Source organism: Marmota monax, unplaced genomic scaffold (genome assembly GCF_021218885.2).
Source record: "Marmota monax isolate L192 unplaced genomic scaffold, Marmota_monax_Labrador192_F-V1.1 WCK01_AAM20220418_F8-fsc00007, whole genome shotgun sequence".
Taxonomy (NCBI): Eukaryota; Metazoa; Chordata; class Mammalia; order Rodentia; family Sciuridae; genus Marmota; species Marmota monax.
In genome coordinates this window covers 6,404,580-6,428,567 of record NW_026692781.1, presented here as the reverse complement: position 1 = coordinate 6,428,567, position 23,988 = coordinate 6,404,580, and the positions used below count along the sequence as shown (strand labels likewise).

The 23,988-nt window shown below is 36.3% G+C and overlaps 2 protein-coding genes across 14 annotated transcripts in view; one reads left to right on the top strand and one right to left on the bottom strand.

Moving 5' to 3' along the window:
- The window catches only part of Dcaf17 (DDB1 and CUL4 associated factor 17), a 92,746-nt gene extending 87,324 nt beyond the window's left edge, over positions 1-5,422 (bottom strand). For 3 of the 12 annotated variants that reach the window (XR_009227004.1, XR_009227005.1, XR_009227006.1), the window contains exons 1-2: positions 4,999-5,321; positions 4,488-4,591 (exon numbers count right to left, since the gene is read on the bottom strand). Coding sequence is in view for 7 of the 12 variants with exons in the window: in XM_058580176.1 (XP_058436159.1) it covers positions 4,488-4,591; positions 4,999-5,124 (230 nt within the window). In the remaining 5 variants the exon portion in view is untranslated. Of the gene's footprint in view, positions 1-29; positions 188-4,487; positions 4,592-4,931; positions 5,322-5,378 lie in introns of those variants that run through there. The other 9 variants (XM_058580176.1, XM_046447358.2, XM_046447363.2 and 6 more) reach the window with 7 other exon arrangements.
- A 107-nt stretch (positions 5,423-5,529) lies between these two features.
- Mettl8 (methyltransferase 8, tRNA N3-cytidine) overlaps positions 5,530-23,988 on the top strand; it is a 94,468-nt gene continuing 76,009 nt past the window's right edge. For both annotated transcript variants that reach the window (XR_006852293.2, XM_046447549.2), the window contains exon 1: positions 5,530-5,773. The gene's annotated coding sequence lies outside the window, so the exon portion shown is untranslated. The remainder of the gene's footprint in view (positions 5,774-23,988) is intronic.

Sequence of the window (23,988 nt, the reverse complement as noted above, 5' to 3'; positions counted from 1 at the left end):
GCCTATTTATTTTTAAGACAGGATCTCACCATGTTGCCCAGGCTGGTCTTGAACTCCTAGGCTCAAATGATCCTCTTGCCTCAGCCTCATAAGTAGCTGAGGCTACAGGTACATGCCACCATGCCTGGCCAACTTCCATTGAGATGTGAATATAGATGTTTAACATATGAACTTTAGCATTAAACCACTGTTAAAAGAGAAATGAAGGAGGTTCTGGAACATAAAACTGAGCAAATAATATTGTTTTCCTGTGCACACATATGAACATGTAACACTAAATCCCACCATTATATATAATTATAATACACAAAAATATTTTTAAAAAGAGACAATTTTCAGAGTGACGTTCTATTCACCTTTGATATTCTCTCAGAGTTAAAGGTTTAAACCAAACAGTTTCACAGGAGTAAAATCAACCTCATTTGTGATTCTAGCCTTTGGGTAAAAAAATCCCTGGATGGCATGTTAAAGAACTCTAATGTTATTTACCATTAGAACACTAATCAATGCCAATTACTCTGATTAATCTTATTAAAATTAAGCAATATGTACAATCTGGAGAAGTTATGAACTGCGTGTTAAATGGTACCAAAGAAATACCACTAATTTTGTTAGGTGTGAAAATGATACTATGAACATAAAAATTTAAGTCTAGATTTCTACTTCCAGCATGACAGTGGTAAGGCTTTGTAGACATACTCTTAAAGCAAACTTGTAAAAAATTATAAAAGGATAACAACCTAAAAGTCTTGGGAAATGCTATTGGGGACATAGAGCACATGAAGACAGGTTTATTAATGAAAATCTATTAGTACTCATTAAGAATATAGAGTATGGGCTGGGGATGCAGCTCAGTGGTACAATACTTGCCTACTGTGCACAAGACCCTCAGTTTAATCCATAGCACTGGAAAAAAAAATCTTAGAATAATAGGAGTCTTTGGTGTTTGGAGCAGGAAGGGTTCCATTCTTCCTCACTCCTAGTTCAACAAGATGGCCACTCTACTTCAAACTGGTATACCAAGAACACAAGGCTCCTCTCCCCACTGCCTCTACTAAGAGAACTATCTCCCCAAGAGAGGCAGGATGGCAGCATTCCTCATTGAACCCCCAGCTGTCTGTTGCAGACAATGAGTCCTGAGTGAATGTAGTCAAGAGGTGGGGCTCCTCTCTGCTACCTAGGTCCCACTCAGGAAGTGGAGGCTCTGCCTTGGGTGCAACATGGCTGAGAATACTAGGGCCCTGATAGGCCTTATCCCTCTTTATAAAGCAATGGGTCCATCCTAAGAGAGGCAAGTTGAAAAGATGTAAGGCTAGTGTTCCCTCAAACCTACAAGTTCAGCTTTTAGAGCAGGGATGTGACTCACAGAGAAGAGTTTCATTTACTAAGAGTGCTGGTTTGAAGATTTTGCCTGGGAAATGCAGGTCATAAAACAGATAGTCCCTAGTTCCTTCTAGAAAAACTGACTTTATTTACAACAGATGTGGAGAAGATCAAGCCTAAGTGCACTGTCAAAACCAGTGAAGATTGTGGTAAAAGACAAATGGGAGATAGGCAGATTCATTTGAAATACAGGCTAAATTATTGTCTGGCTAATTTGCCAGAGTGAACTAGAAAAAGCTAACTGAAGGAGCCCTTCTGAGTTCAGAACAAACTCCAAATGCAGACTATTCTAACTTCTGCTTCTGGTGCAACATGAAAAGAGCAGAAGTTGTGATGCTTGAACTCATTAGAAAATAGCTAAACAATTAAAAAAGTAACAATTATTCTTAGATCCATCAGAGAATTGAGGTTACAGGGAAAGAATCACAGGTTAGCAGGAACAGAATCCAAGAAACAAGCCACTGGAACCAGTAATGGGAAGACATAAACAAGACAATAAGAAAAATTTAACTTCTGATACCTATGGTTACATCAAATAATAATAGCTTCACCCAGATAAACATAAAATCTAAAGGCCTACTTACCTCAATTCCTTTTCCCTAATATGTCATACAGTCTTCAACAAAAAAATTACAAGGCATGCTAAAAGGCAAAATACAAAGTTTGAAGAGACAAAGCAAGCATCAGAACTGGGCTCAGATATGGCAGAGATTCTGGAATTATAAGATCAGGAACTTAAAAAACCTGTGGTTAAACCTGAACTCCCAGCTATTTGATAGAAGGATCCCACGTATGAGACCAGTCTAGGCAACTCAACGAGGCTGTTTAAAAAATTAAAAAAAAAAAAAAAAAGGCTAGTTGTGTGGTTGAGTGGCAGAACACTTGCCCATTATGCACAAGGCTCTGGGTTTAACAGTGAGGCAAAACAACAACAACACTATGATTTATATGTTAAGGGCTCTAAGGGAAAAAGTGGACAACAAGCAAGAAGAGATGGCCAATTAAATAGAAAGATAAAAATCAAAAGGAAATACTAGAAATCAAAAACACTATAGTAGAAGTGAAAAATGGCTCATCAGTATGCTGGATACAGCTGAGGAATCAGTAAGCTCAAAGAGAAGTCAACAGAAATTTCCCAAACTGAAAAGAAAAAAGAAAAAAATAGAACAGAATATTCAATAACTATAGGACAATTAAGAAAAGGTATAATGTACACACAATGGGAATACCAGAAGGAGAAAAACAGAAATAGTTAAAATAAGGACTGAGAATTTTCCAAAACTCACGAGACGCCCAAGTACAAGTCCAGGAAGCTCAGAAACACTACTAGGGAAGTTAAAAAGAAAAAAAAGAAAAAGAAACTACACGTAGATATATCATATTCAAACAGCAGAAAATTTTAAAAAATGAGGAAAGGGCTGGGACTGTAGCTCAGTGGTAGAGCACTTGCCTAGCACAGGTGAGGCACTGGGTTTGAACCTCTGCACCATATAAAAAACAAATAAATAAAAAATACAGGTTAAATTCTTTTTTAAAAAATGAGAATCTTAAAGAGAAGCAGGGAGGAGAAGGCACCTTATCTATAGAGGAGCAAAGAAAAGAATTACATCAAACTTCTCTTTCAGAGATCATACAAACAAGAACCAAGTGAAATATCTATAGTGTTGAAAGAAAACAAAAAAACTCCACAGCCTAGAATTTCTGTATCCAGAAAAATTATCCTTCAAAAGTGACTATCCAGATAAACAAAATTGAGAATATCTTGCCTTGTAAGAAATATTCAAAACATTTTTCAGAGAAAGGAAAATGTTATAAGTCAGGTCTAAAAATGGAAGTGTTAGAGAAGACATAAATGAAGGTAAAATAAAATTCCTTGTTTTTCTTTATTGAATTTAAAAAGTTTGTTGAAAATAAAAACAGCAAAAAGATATTCAGTGATTATAACAAAAATGTTTAAAGATATCTTTATATCAATTAAAATGATGTTATAAAAGAGGGAGAAAATAGGAATATTTTGTTGATACCAGTACTACCCATGAAATGGTCCTGTATACAAACAAATATACACTAGTCCCTTCCCTTGCCCTGAATATGGCTTTTTAGCCTTCTTTTATAGTCTTTTGCCCATAAGTATTACAGTTTTTGAGATTTCGGCTTTTAAAATTTCAACATTTGGCATTTAAATCTCTTAGGATTATAATTTTGGGGATTTTGATTTTGGGGGATTTCTAAATTTAGGATCACAGCATTCAAGATTGTCTTTTGTTTTACAACAATGAAAATATATAATTATGGTGATGGCTGTGTGTATCTGTGAATGTAAAAAATCAATTGTACATTTTTCATGGAGAAATAGTATGGTATATAACTATCTTAATAAAGTTCTTAAAAAGAAAATGCCCAAGATTTTTTAAGAGATACACACTGAAGCATCTTCAGAATATGCTTTAAAATACCTAGCACAGAGGTAAAGGAGAGGGGATATGGATGAGAGAAAGAGAGTGTTGCAAATCTTGATAGTTTCTGATTCTAGGTAATGGGTATATGGGGATTCACTGCAGCTTTCCCTGTAGCCTCACGTTGGACTGTTGTGGTTGAGGTTAACTGTTAAAACATTCTGGATCTATAAATACTATTATTTTGTTTGAAAATTTTTCTCTTAAAAAAGCAGCATCTAATTATATAGTAACCAGCTTTCAGGACTCTGGTATCTTTAAGTTTTATAAATAATGAGGCAGGAAGAAAGTGGGGGAAGTGCTGTGGAGTGATATTAGACAAGTTATATTGCTGTGCTGTATGCATAATAAGAATATGTGACAACAAATTCCATCACTATGTACAACTATGATGCACTGATAAAAATGTGGGGAAAAATGTATTATTTTGCCTGGATTAAATGTAGTTGTGCTTTAATATAGTATTTCTAAAGAGTAAACCCACAATTTTAGACTTAAGATTTTTAAATTACGTGCATTTTACTGCCTAGTCTTATTTCGGACCTATTTTCCCTTTCTTCTATTTTCCTGTACATTAATGTAAGCATGTGATTCTATAAAACTTACCGATGAGATCAACAGTATGAAAAATTATCACTAAAAATTTACCTGCTAACACAGCACCGATAATTGTCAAAATATATTCTTCCTCTCTCATAAGCTATAGGTGACTTGGAATGAGTTGTCCAAACATTCTTAAATTTAGTACTTTCCTGAAAAATACAAGGGATTTCGGTTTAGGAAAGAATTCATAAGTTTCTACTCTGTGCATCCATTTTAAGTAGGGTAAATATACCATTTTCAAAGTAATTTCACATACGCTATTTAAAAACATTTTGAATTCTTCCTCACCCTGCCCTCGCGTTCAGGTTAAACTGGGTGCCCAACTTTTAGAAACACAGTTTGCGGGAAGGCATAAGCAGCTTAAAACTAAAACCATATGGCGGCCCTATTAACACCTATTTACTAATCCCCCAGGTGCACGACACGTATTCCCCCTTCCCGTCACATGAAACACACTCAAAAGGGAGCCCTATAATGCAAAAACTGCACCCCAGCAGGAAGTCTGACCACAGGCGCCCCGCTGCCTCCACTCTGCCCGCGACCGGCGGGAGGTCACCTGGCACACCAGCTCCCGAAGGATGCCCAGGTTCGTCCTCTGCACCACGCCTGCGTCGCGCGCGAAGAAGCCCAGCGCCCGGCGACTCAGCCTCCGGCACACGTTGGACTTCCGGGTTGGGCCCATGGATGAGCGATCGGCGCGCAGGGTTGGCTGGGCCGAAGAGGGGCTGGCCCCTCACTCCCACGTAGGGCAGAAACAGCTACCTCCGAATCTCAAAAGAAAGCTAACCGGGTAGCCGGGTACTGGGTACCCAGTAACTTGGCGAGGGAACGCAAAGCACGCACCACCTGAACGGGAAGAGGGGAAGAAAAAAACGCCCCCTTCCTGTCTTGCCCCTAAGACGCTCTCCGCCCGCGGACAATGCAAAGCCGCTTTACCTCGCGGCCTGCCGTAGCCGCTACCTCAGAGGGAAGTGTAGTTCCCAGGGCACGCTGGCTTCCTCCTGTACTACAACTCCCATCAGGCAACAGGAAACGTGTTCTTGCCCCAGCCCCGCCCCAGCATGCCGTGGCCCCGCCTTCAGAACGCCCTCTTGGGTCCAGCAAAGGTGTGGGCTGTGCTGTGCGGCTCGAGAGCTTTCTCTGGTTGGTAGCGGCGCGCAGGGAAGACCCCTGGGGGCGCTGTGTTGCCGCCTCCTGGTCCAGTTTCCTGTGCTGCACTCAGGGGTCATTGCTTCTCTGGTACCCCGTCTCCTGCCGCCCCTGGCTTTCGCTCTGGGAGGCTCAAGCCAGGCGCCCGCAGGGGCTGTGTCGAGTGTGACCACTCTCCAAAGGTACGCCCCGAGGCATTCCCTTCAGCCGCTCGTTAGACGTCGTGGATGAGGTTAACTGTTAAACATTTTATTTGTATAAACACTTTGCTTTTGTATTATGATTAGTGGTGAAAGATGATGGCTTTCCCACCAAACTAGGATTGAATTACTCTTCTTCTCAGAGGCCCGCCTTTTGTGTGGCCTGGGGAAAATGACTGGTATTGCGATAATTGCTGCGTTTTCCTTCCTCTCCATTCCAATCCCATACCCTGCCCCACTTAAAGGGAATAAAATATGAAATGCTTACATTTTTATAGGACTACCTAAGATATTCCACCTTGATTTCTGTAAGTAAAAGATAGCATACTTTGTTAACTAGCCCTGCCTATATGTTCAAAGTTTCCAGTGCACTAAAATTTCAATAATCTTAAGCCAGAAGTTGTCCCATTGTTTTGTTGTAGGTCCCTGAGAGAGGTCTTTGCATCTCCATCTAGTACTTAGGTGTTCTAGGAAGGTGAGTGATCATGTATGACTGGCAGTTCAAAAATTACAGTACTGGTGAGTGCGCTGGGTCACAATTTAAATTCAGTAAAAAAAAAAAAAAATCATATCTCTATTTAACCTTGATGCATTTCCTTCAGAGCTTGGCTTTTGCTGATTTTCATGACTTATTTAGAGCATACAGTGGAGTGCTTTATTTTTAGACAGCACTACAATAGTTAATTTGGTAATTCATGAATGCAGCTGTCACTGAGAAAACTAGAACCCAGAAAACATAACTGGATTTTCTTTGGCTGGAATGAAATTGAAGTCATTGCTGAATTGAACTCATTATCTCTCTCTTTTCTCCTTTCTCTTTGCCTTCACTTGTTTGTCTTCCTGTGGTCTTTATCTCACCACCAAAACACCCAAGCCAGAGTCATTCTATCTAGATGTCTCCCTTTACCTCACCACAGCCAAGTCCTTCTGTTCTCTTATTGTCTCATCTTCATTTCATTGAGTAATTTGGGGCCTTACCATTTTTATCATATTATTAAGTAGCCTCCTAACTGTTCTTTCAGTTTGGTACTTTCAGTTCCAATGCTCCCTTCTTCCAGAGTGATTTTTCTAAAGCACAAAGCTGTTCGCATGTTACAATCTTTCAGTGGTTCCCTGTCACTTACAGCAGAATTTCTCAAACCAGAACTGGTACCCAGGATCCTCCATTCTAACTTAAAATATCTCAGTATGTTAAACATAAAATCAAGTATGAAACTAGGTATAAACTCTTTATATTGTATTTTTATACAACTATAACACCTAAGCATTTAAAAATGAAGCAAAACTATAAAATCAATAAATTCAAATGAATACTTACACCTTGTGTCCAATAAGAATATTTTGCTGGATCTAAAGACTTCTCAAAGTAAACCTCTTCCTTATTGAAAAGCCTATCCATTTTCCCTAGTGTCAAGAGATCACTCGATGTTCCTTTCTTTGTTAAACCACTGCAAAAATTTCCTTTATTTGGTGTGTCATGACTTCTGTTTATTTACTTGGTTGAACCCAGGAGTGCTTTACTACTGCCCTATATTCCCAACCATTTTAATTTTTTATTTTGAAATGGGGTCTTGCAAGTTTCCTAAGACTAGTTTTGAACTCGAAATCTTCCTGCTTCAGGCTTTTGAGTAGGTAGGATTACAGGCATGCATCACTGTACCCTGTTGGTTCATAACTTCACTGAACCTTCATTTGAAAATGACATTTATGTATAATAGTCCCCATTTCTTTCTCATCCTGCACCAATGACAAGTGGTGCAACAAATGTGACACAAATGTGTCTGAACCAAATGTGTGAACTGAAATCTTGTAACACTCAACTAAAAGTGGTCATCCAGATGACCCAGAGTACCCTTTTTAAAAAAAATCTTTTTTTCCCTTCTTTTCAATTTTTGTCAGACTGAAAGTGAAAGGTTTCTCCTACAGAAATCTCAATCTTGAGAATGTATGTACAAATCCCTAAGGGTCCATATAAGTACCTAATAGCACAGATTAGAATCCCTTAGTGAAGAATACAGGGCACTTCATTAACTTCAGCCTCATCTTTTTGGCCATCCCTCACATGTGCTCTGTGGTTCTGATATTTGCCCACTTTATCTGGAACTCCTTTCCCATTATCTCTTATGCATTTATGGCAATACTCTTCCCAGGTGTCAAGAGTTCCACTCAGACCCTTTTCCTGACCTCTCGAGCTTAATATAAGTAGCCTTGTTTTGTCCCTCCATGTTTCTCCGCCTGAGCAGAAACAGTAGTAAGTCATTCTGCCTCTTTAGCACATTGCCTAAAATGTGGCTAATGCACATGTGTGTTGATGAATGAATGACCTATAGGAACATGTGACCATAAGGAATTTATTTAAGTACTTTTAACATAGATGCAGATTTAGTCTCCACTTATTCAGGTAGTGATAATCAAATCAAAATGGAAATTATAATATTAAGAAGAAGAACTAACTTTCCAAAATCTAAATCCCTAAGAGTTCCACCTATAAAATAGATATTTTTTTCATTTTTTAAAGGAAAATAGCATGAACAGATACATTTATGATTGGGAAACAACTTAGTTTGGGAAGTTTAACATAATTTGATTCTTTTTTCGCATTCTTTGGCTGTGTTATATTTATAGAGTCCTTAGCCATCCTAGCCATAATATTTTTAAGACAAAGAAGAAGAAATGTAAATTTACAAGTGAATAAAATGCTTTTTGTTCATATGCTTTTCTTAAAGAAGCATAGTATGACTAAATAAACATATACAACACTCAGGTTATTAAACTTAAACTTTTGTTCAGAGACAAAGAATTCTGAACCAAGGCCTCAGGAGGTCATTCATTCAATACACAATTATTTTCATTCACAATGTCCTGGGAACTATTTTGGCATAGGTTATAATAGCAGACAAGCTAGACAAGGTCCCTAGTTATGAGGAAGAAGATATACAGGAAATAATTAGATGAAAATTTCGGGTAGTGATAAGTGCTAGAAGAAAAATAAAACTGGGTGAGGTACTAGAACATGGTTGGAAGCCCTGCTTTAACCAGAGTGGTCAGGGAAGGTCTCTTTGAAGAGGATCCCTGAATGGATCCCTGAATGATGAGGAAGAGCTGAGCTATAAGATCTAAAGTAAGTGTCCAGGCAAAGGAATGCTTGAGCACAGGGTTCCCAAGGCTTATAACAACAAGCTTGGCTTATTCTGAAATGGTCAAAAGACCAGTGCAGCTCTTTAATGTGCAAGAGAGAGAGAATCTTGAAGTGGTAGGCTGGGACCTAATCATGTTGGGCACACTTTCTTCATCCCCCCTTTTTTATTGGTGATTATAGTTATACATAATTCATGTTGGGCTTTGTAAGGCCATGGTAAGGAGTTTGGATTTTATTCTGTTGTGATGGACAGCCATAGTAGGCTTTGAGGAGGAAAGTAATGTGATTGAATTTGTGTTATAATAAGCTCTTTATGGGTATAGTATGGAGAATGTATTGCGGGGGGGGGGGGGGTTAATAAGTATTGCAACAACACAGGTGGCCACATTGTTCTAGGTGCAAGCGATGATAGTGTTTTGGACTAAAATGGTAGCAAGAGAGATGGAAAGAAGTAAACAGATTCAGTATATGTTTTGGAAACAGTTAAGAGAACTTATGCTATTAAAGATATTAAGGATGAGGGAGAAAAACAGAATCAATTGAAATCATAGTAAAGCAGAATGATAACAGTTACCCACAAATTCCCTGGAATAAATGGGAAACAGGTAGCTACTTATAATGTCAATAAAACAATACCTAGATTTTATGAAAAATATATATTAGCATTATAGACATTAGCACTGAAGAATGTTAGAATATATTCTGTGACTAGGACATAATAGAAGAGGAAAATAAAATCAGATATCAGAAGCAGGTGAGAATAGAGGATGTGGGACTATGGAAATGTGATGATAAGTCATTAGACTCCTATAGCACAAGAAATAAAATCAAGAATCAATAAATGGGATAGATTCAAACTGAAAAGCTTCTTCTCAGCAAAAGAAATAATCAGTGAAGTGAAGAGAGAGCCTACAGAATGGGAACAAATTTTTACCACATGCACATCAGATAGAGCACTGATCTACAGAATATATAAAGAACTCAAAAAACTTAACACCAAAAAACCCCAAACAACCCAGTCAATAAATGGGCCAAGGAACTGAACAGAAAATTCTCAGAAGATGATATAGAATCAATCAACAAATATATGAAAAAATGTTCAACATCTCTTGCAATTAGAGAAATGCAAATCAAAACTACTCTTTAAGATTTCATCTCACTCCAGTCAGAATAGTAGCTATTAAGAATACAAACAACAATAAGTGTTAGTGAAGATGTGGGGGAAAAGTCACACTCATACATTGCTGGTGAGACTGCAAATTGGTGCGGCCAATATGGAAAGCAGTATGGAGATTCCTTGGAAAACTTGGAATGGAACCACCATTTTACCCAGTTATCCCACTCCTTGGTCTATACCCAAGGGACTTAAAAACAGCATGCTACAGTGACAGCCACAATCAATGTTTATAGCAGCACAATTCACAATAGCTAAATTGTGGAATCAACTAGATGCCCTTCAATAGATGAATGAATAAACAAACTGTGGTATATATACACAATGGAATATTACTCAGCATTAAAAGAAAATAATATCATGGCATTCTCAGGTAAATAAGTGGAGTTGGAGAATAGCATGCTAATTGAAATAAGCCTATCCCCAAAGCCAAAAGCTGAATATTTTCTCTGATAAGTAGATACTGATCCATAGTGTGGGTGGAGGTGGGAGCAAGTGAAGAATGGAGAAACTTTGGATAGGACAGTGGGGTGGGAGGAGGAGAGAAGGGAATAGGGGTAGGGAAGATGGTAGAATGAGATGGACATCATTATCCTAGGTACATGTATGAAGACACAAATGGTATGACTCTACTTTGTGTACAACCAGAGAAATGAAAAATTATGCTTCATATGTGTACTGTGAATTGAAATGCATTTGGCTCTCATGTATAGCAAATTAGAATAAATAAATAAATTTTTAAAAAGTCATTAGAGTGATAGGACATTCTCTTTAAATAGATACTTGGGTATAGTATTGGGAATGGGAGTGAAATGTAGGGAGATCGATTAGCAGGTAAGTGTAGGCTTTTACATAAAATAATTATCTAAGAAGCAACTGTCCATCATATTCACAGGTCCTATCCACACTCAAGGACTATATGGGAGGTGTGTAACAGTGGGAAGCTGAAGGGGCAGAAATCTTGGAGATCATTTCATAATTTTGCTTACCACAGAGTATTAGTACATAGGCATTGAATTACTGGATTATAGGGCATATGCATTTTCAGCTTTATTAGGTAATACCGTGTTGACTTTTTATGTAACTGTAGCAGTTTTTATGTTCCCATTGACAGGATGTAAGACCTCTCAAGCATTTCTTTACCTCCTTGCCTGCCTGTATATTGTTACACTTTCACTTTTTGTTGTTGTTTGTTTGTTTGGCAGTACTGGGAAGTGAACCAGAGGCACTGTACCACTGAGATACGTCATTGGCCCTTTTTATTTTTGAAACAGGATCTTCCTAGGTTGCCTTGCTGGCCTCAAACTTGCTATCCTCCTTTCTCAGTCTCCCAAGTTGTTGGGATTACAGGCATGCAGCCCTATGCCCAGCTGGACTTCTACATTTTTTCCTATCTAGGCAATATAAAATTATATCACATTATGAAGTTATCATGGATTTCCCATGTCATCGCTTTTGCCCATTTTCTATTGGATTTTTTTTTTTTTTTTGTGGAATGCTTATGCATGTTCCTTCTGTTGTACTAATCTTCCATCATATGTGTTGCAAATATATTCTCCCAATGACTTGTTACTATACAGAAGTTTTTAATTTTTTTAATTTTTAATTTTTATTTTTGTTGTGCTGGGTATTGAACCCAGGGCCTTGTGCACGCAAGGTAAGCAGTCTCTCAACTGAGCTATTTCCCCAGTCCCAGAAGCTTTTAATTTAAATGTAGTAAAAATAATCAATATTTCTCTTTAGAGTTAGAACTTTCTGGCTGTTGTTTGAGAAATCTTTAAATTTTCCTAAAAAGTTCTAAAATTTTACCTTTCCTATTTAAATCTTTAATTGAGGACAGAATTGATTTTGGAATGTAGTAGTACAAAATAGGGATCCATTTTATTGTTTTTTCATACATGAATAACCACTTGTCCCAGAACTGTTTGTTTAGTAGTCCCTCATTTCCTCACAGATCTGCAGTGCTAATTCTGTTACATATCAATTTACAATTTACATGGTGTATTTGTCTATTTTCTATTACTATAACAACATTCTTGAGTTTGGATACTTTATAAAAAGGTTTATGTTTTTCCCAAATTTAGAGACTAAAAGTCCAAAATTCAATGACCCCATCTTTTTGGCCTCTGGTAAGGGCCCCCTTGGGTACATAATAGCATGGTTGTAGCATTGTTGTAGGAATACAAATGAGAGAGAGAGAGAGAGAGAGACACTATAATATGACAGGAAGCCAGAGAGATTCAAAAGCCAGGCTTCCTCTTTTTATAACAGTTTGTTCTCTTGGGAACTAACCAGGGTGCTATGAAAACTATATTAATCTCTCCCAAGGTGGTGCCCCTGTGAACTAATTACCTTCCACTAGACCCCCTCTCTTAAAAGGTTCCACAACTTTTCAACACTATCATACTAGAGACCAAACTTCTAGCCCATGAGTCTTTGGTGAACATGCTGAAATCATATTCAAACAATAACATATGGTCGGGTCTATTTCTATTCTGTTTTTTCTTCCATTGTTCTATCATTCTATCCCTGGGCCTGCATCTGTCCACTTAATTACTACAGTGTTATAACACTTGATAACTGGGAGAGTAGGTCCTCTACTTTATTCCTCTTCTTCAGGGATGTCTTAATTTTTGCTGTTTGCCCTTTCATATGTTTTTGGTTTTTGCTGCAGTTCTCTTTGTTTTGGGGTGTTGTCGTTTGGGCAGTACTGGGGATTTAGCATGGGTGCTCTACTACTGATCCACATTGTCAACCCTTTTTTATTTTTTTTTGAGACAGAGTCTCACTAAGTTGCCCAGGCTGGCCTTGAACTTGTGACCCTCTTGCCTCTGCTTCCTGAATGACTGGGATTAAAGGCATGCATTAATGTGCCCAGCTTCATACACATTTTTTAATCAGCTTACATTTCAGGGAAAACCTATTGGAATTTTGAATTGGATGACACTAAATCTGTGTATCAATTTGAAGAAAACTGACAAATTACCCATATCAAATTGTCCTGTGAAGACAGTGTATCTCTCCATTTATTTAGATCTTATTTGTCTTTTAATTAAGTTTTATAATATTTTCTTTAAGGGATTTGCACATTTTGCATCTTCTCAAATATATTTTTGTACAGTATTATAACTTGTATATTTTTTACTAGAACGTTATAATTATACATAGTATTTGGGTCCATTTTGACAAACTCATACATGCAAGAAATTTTATTTCAATCCCCATCTCCCCTTTTACTTCCTTCCTCCCTATCCCTCTTCTCCCTTCTCTATTAAACTTCCTTTCATATCTATCTATCTACACACATATATAAAAATTTATATATATATATATATATATATATATATATATATATATATATATGGAAAATTCCCTTTGGTACCTTTATGCATGAATATAATATGATTTTGTTAAATTCATTCCCTATTTCTTCCCCTTTTCCTTTCCTTCCTCCTTCATTCTCATTCTTCTGCTCTACTGATATTTCCTGTACCTTTAAGATATCCAATACCCTCCCCAACCACCTTCTTTTCCTTATTTTGCTCTAGCTTCCACATATGAGAGAAAACATTCAACCCTTGATTATTTGAGTCTGGCTTATTTTACTTAGCATAATTTTCTCCATTTCCATCCATTTACCATCAGTGCCTTTATTTCATTCTTCTTTATGGCTGAATAAAATTCCATTGTGTATATATATCACATAATCGGGATTTTAAATTATATTTTGCTATTATATAAAAATGCTGTTATCTTTTTGTATAACTAGTCTTTTATTTAGCAATCTTGAAAAACATTATCTTTAATAGTAATTATCATCATTAGTAGGATTTGGAAGATTTTCTGTGTAGATAGTTGTGTCCTCAGGAAATTGTGATAGTTTTGCTCCTTCCTTCTCAACCCTTTGACTTTATGTTTCTCTTTCCTTTATTACCATGGTGGCCAGTGCACTCTTGAATAGAACTGTTGTTAATGAGCATCCTTGTCTTATTCATGTTTATAAAGGGAATACTTTCAATATTTTGCCATTAAGGAAGACAAGGCAGGCAATTGGCAGCTTCCCTTTATCAAGTTAATGAAATTCTCTTCAATTCCACATTTGCTAAAATTTTTATTTGATTTTTAATCATGAATGGATGTTGTATTTTATCAAATGCTTTCTCTGCAGCTGCTAAGGTGATATGATTTTTACCTTTAATTTGATAATGCAGTGAAATTCATAAATATATTTCTTAATGTTAATCAAATGAGCTTATTCAGATGAATTTCTGTGATGCTTTGTTTTTCATACATTGTAGGCTTTGGGTAGCTGCTGGCTTCAATACTCATTCAGCTCTGCAATTTTGCTAACCTTTGGCTTCTGAAGATTTGTTTTTCTTGGTGGCTCAGTGATGTATTTAACAAGATATTTTTAAAAATTAATTTATCCAGCATTTTGGGAGCTGTATAACAATTTTTTTTAAGGTGTCAAGTTCACCAAATTTCCAGAATTAGAATTCCACTTTCTCATGTTTTTAGTGTGAAAGGTTTAGTTAATATGAGATATAATTTAAATGACCACTTACCACCACTTCTACCTTTTATTCTTGTCTCACTGCACAGCCATCCACTTGCTGCTGAAAAGAAGAAAGGATGTGTAGTAGAAAGAGCATCATACCAGGAGTTAGAAGGCACAAGTTCTAGTGCCAGTGCCACTTACTGAGATGTTGAGTGAGCCTCTTACTCTCCTTGAGTTTCATTCAGTCATCTGCTAAGTGGAAACATTTAGGATTGAAGTGAGATCACATATGTTTACAAATACGAACATGGTATAAGGGGAAAGAATGAAAGTATGTTATCTGTTAGAAGAATGTAACAGCAACAGAGCTCTGGAGGAGAGAGGGTTGATTAACCAGGGATTTTTTAGGTTGATGAAACTATTTTGTATGATACTGTACAAAATGATGGGTATATGATACTATAAAACCCCTACAGTTACAGCACAGAGTAAATCTTTCTTTCTTTCTTTTTTTTTTTTTTTTTTTTTTTGTGTGTGTGTGCTAGGGATTGAACTGAGGGCCTCACATCCTAACCACATCTTCTACAACTGAGCTATACCTCTCAACCTCAGAGAGAATCTTAATGTATGCACAATGTAAAAAATAATTTAGGTGCAGTAAGGATACCAGTATGAAATTCAGACTGTACCAAAACCAAACTGTATTTACAAATGTAGGCAATGATCCCACTAAAAGGGACCATGGAAAAAGTGCTGACATGAATAACTGTGTAAGACTAAGGCAAGCCTGGTGTGCTGGCATTTGCCTGTAATCCCAAATTCAGAAGACTGAGGCATGAGGAATGCAAGTTCTCGGTCAGCCTTGGCAACTTAACAAGACCCTGTGTCAAAAAACAAACTTTTTTTTAAAGGACCAGGGGTGTAACTCGGAGGTAAAATGCCACTGAATTCAATCTCCAGTACCAAAAAACAATATAAAACAAAACCAACAACAACAAAAAAAACCCACAAAAAATTAATGGTAATGGGAACTGTATATAACTATACTTTAGCTAGTAGTTTTCCACAGAGGTGTGGGTTAATGATTCTGAAACCACTATATATGTATACTGGAATGGAACAATTAATAATTGGATGGTGATGTTAAGAATTGTGTTTCTTACTGTTGCAGTGGAAACTATAAATAAGCAAGAACAAAAAGCTAGCATGAACCATGTAAAATAAGTCAGAATTAAATATTAGTGTCATCTCTAGTTTGATTTTGATAGAAATAGATACATATAAAAAACATTTATAAATATAGGTGTATGGGGCTGGGATCATGGCTCAGTGGTAGAGTGCCCACCTGGCACGTGTGAGGCACTGGGTTTGATCCTCAGCACCACATAAAAATAAATAAATAAAATAAAGGTATTGTGACCACCTACATCCAAAAATTTTTTTAAGTATGTAGGTGTGTGTACATAATTGGTTTATTGTACACACATCTATTTCCTTTTTTTGTTCATTGTGAGGGCCAAAAGCAAAGACAACTTAATAGCAAGGAACAATACCCAGTTTCAGACTATTCTCTAATAAAGGAAACAAAGACTTTTGGAGAAATGGCTGATTTTAGGATTGGCTCAAGGAATAAATAAGATGAGCCTGCAGCATCCTATAATGCCAAAGAAAGTACTCAAAACAACAACAACAAAAAACATAATGATGGGGTGCATCAGAAGGATATTGGCGATAACTGAAAGAGCCTTCAGTGGTCAAGATGGAACACTTTGAGCAACAAAATAAATAAAGTACTATTATGTTATAATCTAATAATCTTAGCAACTTAGCAATTTAGCAAGGCTCTAAGCAACTCAGTGAGACCCTGTCTCTAAATAAAATACACACACAAAGAAAGAATGCTTGGGATGTGCCCCTGGGTTCAATCCCTGGTCCCCCCGCCCTGCCAAAATACAACAGAAATATGGTAGACACTTCTGTATAGAGGGATCACAGCTAGTGGTCAACAAGATGAACTCAAGTTCCAGCCTCAGCCTGATCTGAGTCTCACCACTTACTAACCGTGTGACCTTTGTTACCCTAATTAACTAAAATTATTTAACCTCTCTGTGCCTCAATTTCTTTATCTATTAAATAGATTATTGGGATGACTAAATGGGTTAGTATATATTGTAAAGGACTAAGAGTAAATGACAAAAGCACACACTATAATTGGTTCTCCAATTATTAACCTCCGTTCTTTTGTTTGGGGGAATCTCTGTGATTATAGATGAATTTAGTGCATCTCTCTTTCAGCAGACCAATAGTTTAGTTGGTTTTCCAACAAAACAGTATCCATAATGTTTTGCTTATAAGGGAAATTATTAAGATTGTAAAGATTTAAGAGAAAGCAGGACCAATACTTTAACCCAGTTTCATGCTTCATGAGTTGTAGTAACTACGTGAATGCAGAAGATACAGAGCCTGACAGGATCTACTTTTTATAGGCATAGACATACCACACAGTAATTCTGGAGTTAACTGTGTTAGTCAGCTTTGCGTTGTTGTGACCAAAACATCAGACAAGAAAAACTTAGAGAAGGAAAACTTTATTTTGGGTCATGGTTTCAGAGCTTCAGTCCGTGGATGGCCCACTCCACTGATGTGGGCCTGAAGTAAGGCAGAATACCATGGGGAGGCATGGGGAGGAAAGATGCTCTGCTCATGGTGGCCAGAAAGCTGAGAGATAGAAAGACAGAGATGGGGAAGGGGCCACAGGGAAGATGAACTCTCCAGTGCATGCATGCCCCTAGTGACCTGCCTCCTCCATCCATACCCCCCCTGCTTACAGTAACCATCCAGTTAGTTTATTCAAATTAGGATAGACTAAGTTTCAGTTCTCATAATGTAATCATTTCACCTCTGAAAATTCCTGCGTTAACACAGAAGCTTTTAGGGGACACCTCATATTCAAGCCATAGAATTAACAATCTCAGTCTTCAGTAGATTCCTTATTAATCCTCATGAGGATTAGGTATAAAGATGAATTTGAGAGCTCTCTGTAAGTTATAAAACCTATACAGATATCATCTGTTGTAATGATTCTTGGGTTTTCAACCAGAGTAAGTTCTAAAGGAGCCTTATAGTCATATTAAATGTTGCTGTCATCTGAATACTTTAATTATTAAGTAACAAAGAGAAATTACTTGAACCTACAATGCTTTGGATGGAATATTTTCTCATAGCACTTTAGCTTTTATGATGTTTTCCTTTGTTTTAGTCTAGAGTTATCTCTTTCAAGTAACAGTTTGGGGAAATGACTCCCAAATTCTTCACTGAAATTATTGGAGTATGCAAAGATGAATCCCTGTGATTTAGGAAGCTGTCTCCTCCTAACACAGAACCTCTTGTCCTGGTGTGGAGCTGACCAGCAGAGGGTGCACAAGTCTTCCCAGGAGCTGGCTTCAGGGACAGCGGGAGGACAGGCAAACCTGATGGGGCCATCTGTGTTTGCTGTCTGATGATTAACAAGTACTATAAATGAAAAGATCGTAGCGCATCAGAAAAACAGTTACCAAGTGGATAGAGAGAGCAGCCATAATGCTTAACAGCAATTTAGAAGTAGAGAGTAGAACAGTCATCACTAGAGGCTAGGAATGGGGGGAGGGAGAATAGGGATAGAAGATCTGATAGCGGGTACTGGGAAGAAATAGGCACAGTGTTCTATAGCACAGTAGAGTAACTAGTTCACAATTTATTTTATAAAGAACTAGAAGACAAAAAAAAAAAAAGAACTAGAAGACCAAGTACAAAAGGTTTTTAACACAAATGATAAAGGTATTGTAGATAGAAATGCTAATTATACTGATTTGATTGTTACATGTTTTATATATTATTTGTCATTTTACCACACTACATCTATAAACATATACAGTTAAAATAACTTTGAGTAAAAAGGCAGAAAAACAAGGTGGCAAATGCCTGCCATAGTTGAATAGTAAGTTTCTAGATAATTAGAATTTGGCATTCTAGTGTGGGTCACTAGTCTGTTTTCTACCTCTTCCTTTTCTAATCATTTCTTTCTACAGGCAGGGGTTTTTTTTGGTCCCACCTTCATCAGCATCTGCAACCCTTTGCCTCATTTGGTCTTTAAGCCACCTTTCTTGGAACTTCTTTGCCCCAGGGTATTTAGATCCTGGATACAGCATTTTGTCTGGTTCCTACTAACCAGGCTCTTACAGATTGATCAGTAATAATTTTTCCTTCATGTAAATGGGTGACTACCAGGAAAATTTTTGGATCTTCTACTCACAATTATTATATAGAATTTGTGAACCTGGTGATTTAAAAAGTATTTTTTTATGATTATAAAAGTAATTTGAATTTACTTAGAGAGAGGAAAGAACATTTCAAGATATATAAAAAGAATATGAAGCTCTTTATGAGCCTTTCAATCAGAGAAAACTACTATAAATTCTCCTGTATTTTCTCTATGCATTTGTATATTTCTTGATAAATATGTGTTAATTTTTAAAAACAAGATCATACTATATAGACTATTTTGTACCTTATTTTTTTCCCACTTACCAAGTTATGGACATCTTTCCATATAATAAATTTCATTTTTTTAGCAACATTTTAAGTGGCTACATAAATTTCTTTTCTATTCAATCCTCTAAAGATGACTATTTGCATTATAGTTTTTCAGTATTATGTATAAAAATGCTGTGACAAATCCTTAATGCATTCTTCTTATTATATTCTTAGAATGAAAAATGGAATTTTTATTGCTTTTTTCCTATTAAAAATGTTCATACACATCATCAAATTCCCCTCAGAAAAGTCTCAGTTCAGTCTCCCTCGGTGTGGAAGGATACCTGTTCCTGCCTACTACTGATCACAGCGTTTCATCTTTGCCACAACGATAGTAAGGAAATGATTACACTTTTTCTTTTCGTGATGCTTGGATCGAACCTAGGGCCTTGTGCATACTAGGCAAACACTCTGCCACTGAGGTACATCCCCAGCCCTTTTGTTTAAGGTTGGATCTTGCAAAGTTGCTGAGGCTGGCCTTGAACTTGCCATTTTTCTCCCTCAGCCTTCCAAGTAACTGGGATTACAAATGTGTGCCACCATGCCTGGCTTGCTTATTTTTTTATTTATTTATGGTGTAGTTTCTACTAGCTATGTCATTCTAGAAAATTAATCTAAGGCAGTGGCACTCAAAAATTATGTAAGCCCCCAAAGAGCTTTTTTTTCCCTTCTGTTCATAGGTATAGATGTTTACTGTATTAGAAACTAAACCTAAGAAAAAAATTAAATATTTATTAAATCTTTTTAAAATAGTAATAAATAGCATGCTCATGATAGCATGATAAACGTTTTTATATGAAGTATTTTCCCAAAGAAAGAAATTCATTAGAAGACTGGCATTGTTTTGCATTTTTGCAGGTCTTCTTAATGTCTAGTCTAAGAGAAAACTGGATTCTTATATCTGTTTCTGCATCTTCTGTTATTTTAATTGATATATATATGAAGAAATCTGATATCACACAGATATATAAATAGATAGAAGGGAGAGGAATGCTGTAATAGTCTCTTCAGAAGAGTATGGTTATTTTGCTTTGATGCTACGCCAAATTTCATTATGTGGTAGTTTCTTTAAGGTTAACTGCAGCCAGTTGTATCGGCACACACCTATAGTCCCAACAACTCAGGAGGCTGCGGCAAGAGGATCACAAGTTTGAGGCCAACCTCAGCAACATGGTGTGACTTTGTCTCTAAAGTAAAATAAAAGACTGGAAATGTAGCTCAGTGGTGAAGAGCCCCTGGGTTTAATCCTGGTATCACCAAAAAAAAAAGAAAAAAAAGTTTATTTCACTCTAAAATTTGAAGCCAAATAAATAACAATTTTGTATTTTGCTGCATTCAGATCCATTGGTCTATTTTGCACTTTGAATGATCTTTCACTCCCCTTGCATGATTTTGTAACATCATATCTTGGTCATCTGGAAAATATTAGTTGACACATTTCATTATACACTATCAAAAATATCTTATTCTCATCAGAACAGTATGTAAGTACTAGAAAGCTATTATGCTCACAGTGGTGGACACAGGTTTTTCAGAATTCTAATTTTTGCTTAAAAGCTTGAATTTTATCAAGGGCAACAAATGGTATTAGTTGTTTTTCTGACTATTACTTTGTTTATTTTTGAGAAAATGTCAAAGTAAAAATGGTGTTCCATGAAAGCAATTTTTTTTTTTTTTTTTTTAGTTTACTAGCAATTTTTTATTTGTTTTTAGATATACATGACAGTAGAGTGCATTTTGACATATTATACATACATGGGGTTCAAACCATTACAATTTCAAATATGAGCATAGGAAAGTTATGTTGAATTCATTCTACTATTTTTCCTATTTCTATCTCCACTCTCTTCCCTTCATTTCTCTTTGTCTAATCCAATGAACTTCTATACTTCCCCTGCTAATCTTCCCTTGTTATGGGTATGAAAGCAATTTTTATTGCTTCACTCAAGAAATGCTTACGTGAAACTGGCTTTTTTTTTTCCCCCTGTGAGTGCATGGTTAATAAAGACAAGAATCTTCAATATAATCTGCCAGTGCTTTGATTCAGGCTCAGGTGCTAGCCCTTTTATCCATATTGCCTGTGTACCATCAGTGCAAATGTCAAGGCAGTAAAAAAAAAAAAAAGGCAATTAATATGTTGATACTATTATGAAAATAATTCTGATCTTCTGAAGATCTCTTGAAAAGGTCTTGGGAGCCCCCAGGGATCCAAGGACCACACTTTGAGAACCTTTAGCTAAGAGAGTCATAGTAACTCATTCTCTCCCCAGACATTTATTGGGGAATAGTTTGTGATCCAATTCTGGCCAGTGAAATTTGAGAGCAAGTGTGCTGGGGAGCTTGTTATCCTAAAAGAGATAAAAAGAAAGAGAGTTTTTTTTCTTCCTCTAGCCGTTGCTGTTGGTGTAATGGCTACCCTGGCTACAGCCATTTTGTAACTAGCAAAGGGACCTGATCTTAGGATGAAGGTGGTGCCATGAAGAGCAAGATAGGGAAATGGCAGGAACCTGGATCCTTAATGATGGTGTAGAATTGCAGACAAAACCACATTTGGAACTTGCTCAACCCTGCACTTCCAGTTATAAAGGATATTATTCCTTCATTATTACTTAAGCCAGGTTGAGTAGTGCCTTCTCTGACTTATGAAAAGAATTCCCAAGTTATTCATAAGTGTTTAGTGGACATTTGTATTTCCTTTGTGAATGGTTGTTCATGGCATTAGCATATTTTCTACTGAGTCATTTTTACTTATTTTCTGAACATTTCTTATATGTTAATAGTAACACATTGTAATGTTTTACAGATATTCTCACCATCTTTTATAGCGTATTTTCTCCTGCATGTTTGTTTGTTTTTTCTTTCTTTTTCTATACTTCATGACTTCATATCATGCTTAGAAGTCTTTTCTACCTCACTTTTTAGAAATATTTACCTGTAATTTTTCTAGGCCTATTAAGATATGACTTTTTTACTTTTAAAAGGTTAATTTATCTAGAGTTTGTTTTTATGTTAGATATGTAGATATGGAGAAGGGATATAACTTTTTTTTCCCCAAGTGGTAGTCCATTTTTTAAATATAGTTCTTTGAATAGGGCAGCTTTAACCTGCTGATTTGAAATCCTAGTTGTATTACAAATAAATATGTTTATATTCTTACATATGTGTTGGCAAGTTCCTCAAATTTTATTCTGTTCCATTTGTAATAACTATATCCTGGCGTTAGAGGCATAGCATGGATTTACTTGTTTTGTAATGTTTGGAAGGGCAAGCATGCTTCCCAGCCCTGCCCCACCCTACTACAACCAACATCACTCTTTTTCCCTCCACTATTTTCCTGGCACTTTCTGTATGTTTTTTCTTCCAGATGAACTCTTAAATTATTTTGTTCAAGTTCCCCAAGAACATTTTTGGAATTTTAATTGGAATTATTTTAATTTCATAGATGATTTTGGGGAGAATTTACATTTTTACAGTAATGAGTCTTCAGCTTCAGAAACCCATGTACTATTTATTAAAACTGTCTTCCACGTCCCTCTGCAGAGACAGACAGCTTTCTTTGTAGCATCAGTCTGTGCATTTTTGGCTGTTTATTGCTAGGTGTTTTATACTATTTTTATTGCATTTATAGAGGGATCTTTTCTTCTCCCGTGTATATTTTCTGTTTTAAAAAAAGAAAAACCCACTTTTTGAAAACATTTGATTCATATTTCCAGATAGTTTTGGCTTCTTAAAAGAGCACGCACTAAGGATACTATCATTTGTGGTATTACAGTATGTACTGTGTGAACATGATTTATGAGAGTCGACTGTTGAAAACTGTTTAAGAAAAAGAACATACCAGAAACTATTATCTTAATGGATATGATCTTCCAAGCTGGTTATGTTGGGGTTTATACAAGAACAACTTACTCTGAGAACAAAGGATATTATCCTAAAGTTAAAAGAGTTTACCACCATTGAGAATATGAAAACGAATAATAGCTTGTTATGAGGACATTCTCTGAAAATGGCATATCAGAACTGTTTTCCTATTATTATAATAAATTATAATATCTATTATGACTTATTTGAGGGGACAACACTTGTTTTAAGTACTGCTCTAGTGATTTGTTAAATAACATTACCTTCTAGACACCCATTATGTTGTCAGATGGCAGAAAGATAGCTGACAGATTTTATGATTTTTGTTGTTGTTTTTGTTGTTGTTTTAAAAGAATCATCATTTAATCAGATTGTTTTTGTATTAAATAAGACTCAAGTTGCCCCAGGCAGTATGGATTGGCAGTGTTTCAGCTATTTGGGAAAATGGAATTTGCCAGTTTTCTAAGACCATTTGAAATAAACAAACACATTTCTTTTCATCCACATTATGGATTTAAAAAGCATGTGTGAACTAGCCTGGTATCTTAATTACCATTTAAAATGTTCTTATAGAAATTGTGCTTCTGAGCTCTTAACAACTGTCTTACAAAGGATTTTAGGAATAAGACCTTTCATAGGTTGGAGATTACTAAGGTTTGATGTGTTCCTTGAGCCAAACTAATGATAACAGTTCTTTGGAAATTAAGAAAATAATTAATAATTATATTCTTAATTATTATAATTAAGCAGCCTCTGTGGTATTATTCTTCGTAGACTTTTTAGATCCTTTTTATGTGTGTGGTGCTGAGGATCTAACCCAGGGCCTCATGCATGTTAGACAAGTTACAGGACCAACTAAGCTACATCCCTAGGCCTAAACTATACTTAAAATTTATTTATTCTTTTGAAGTTTATATGGTTTCTTGGGATAAAGTTTATTATGTGTTCAGTAA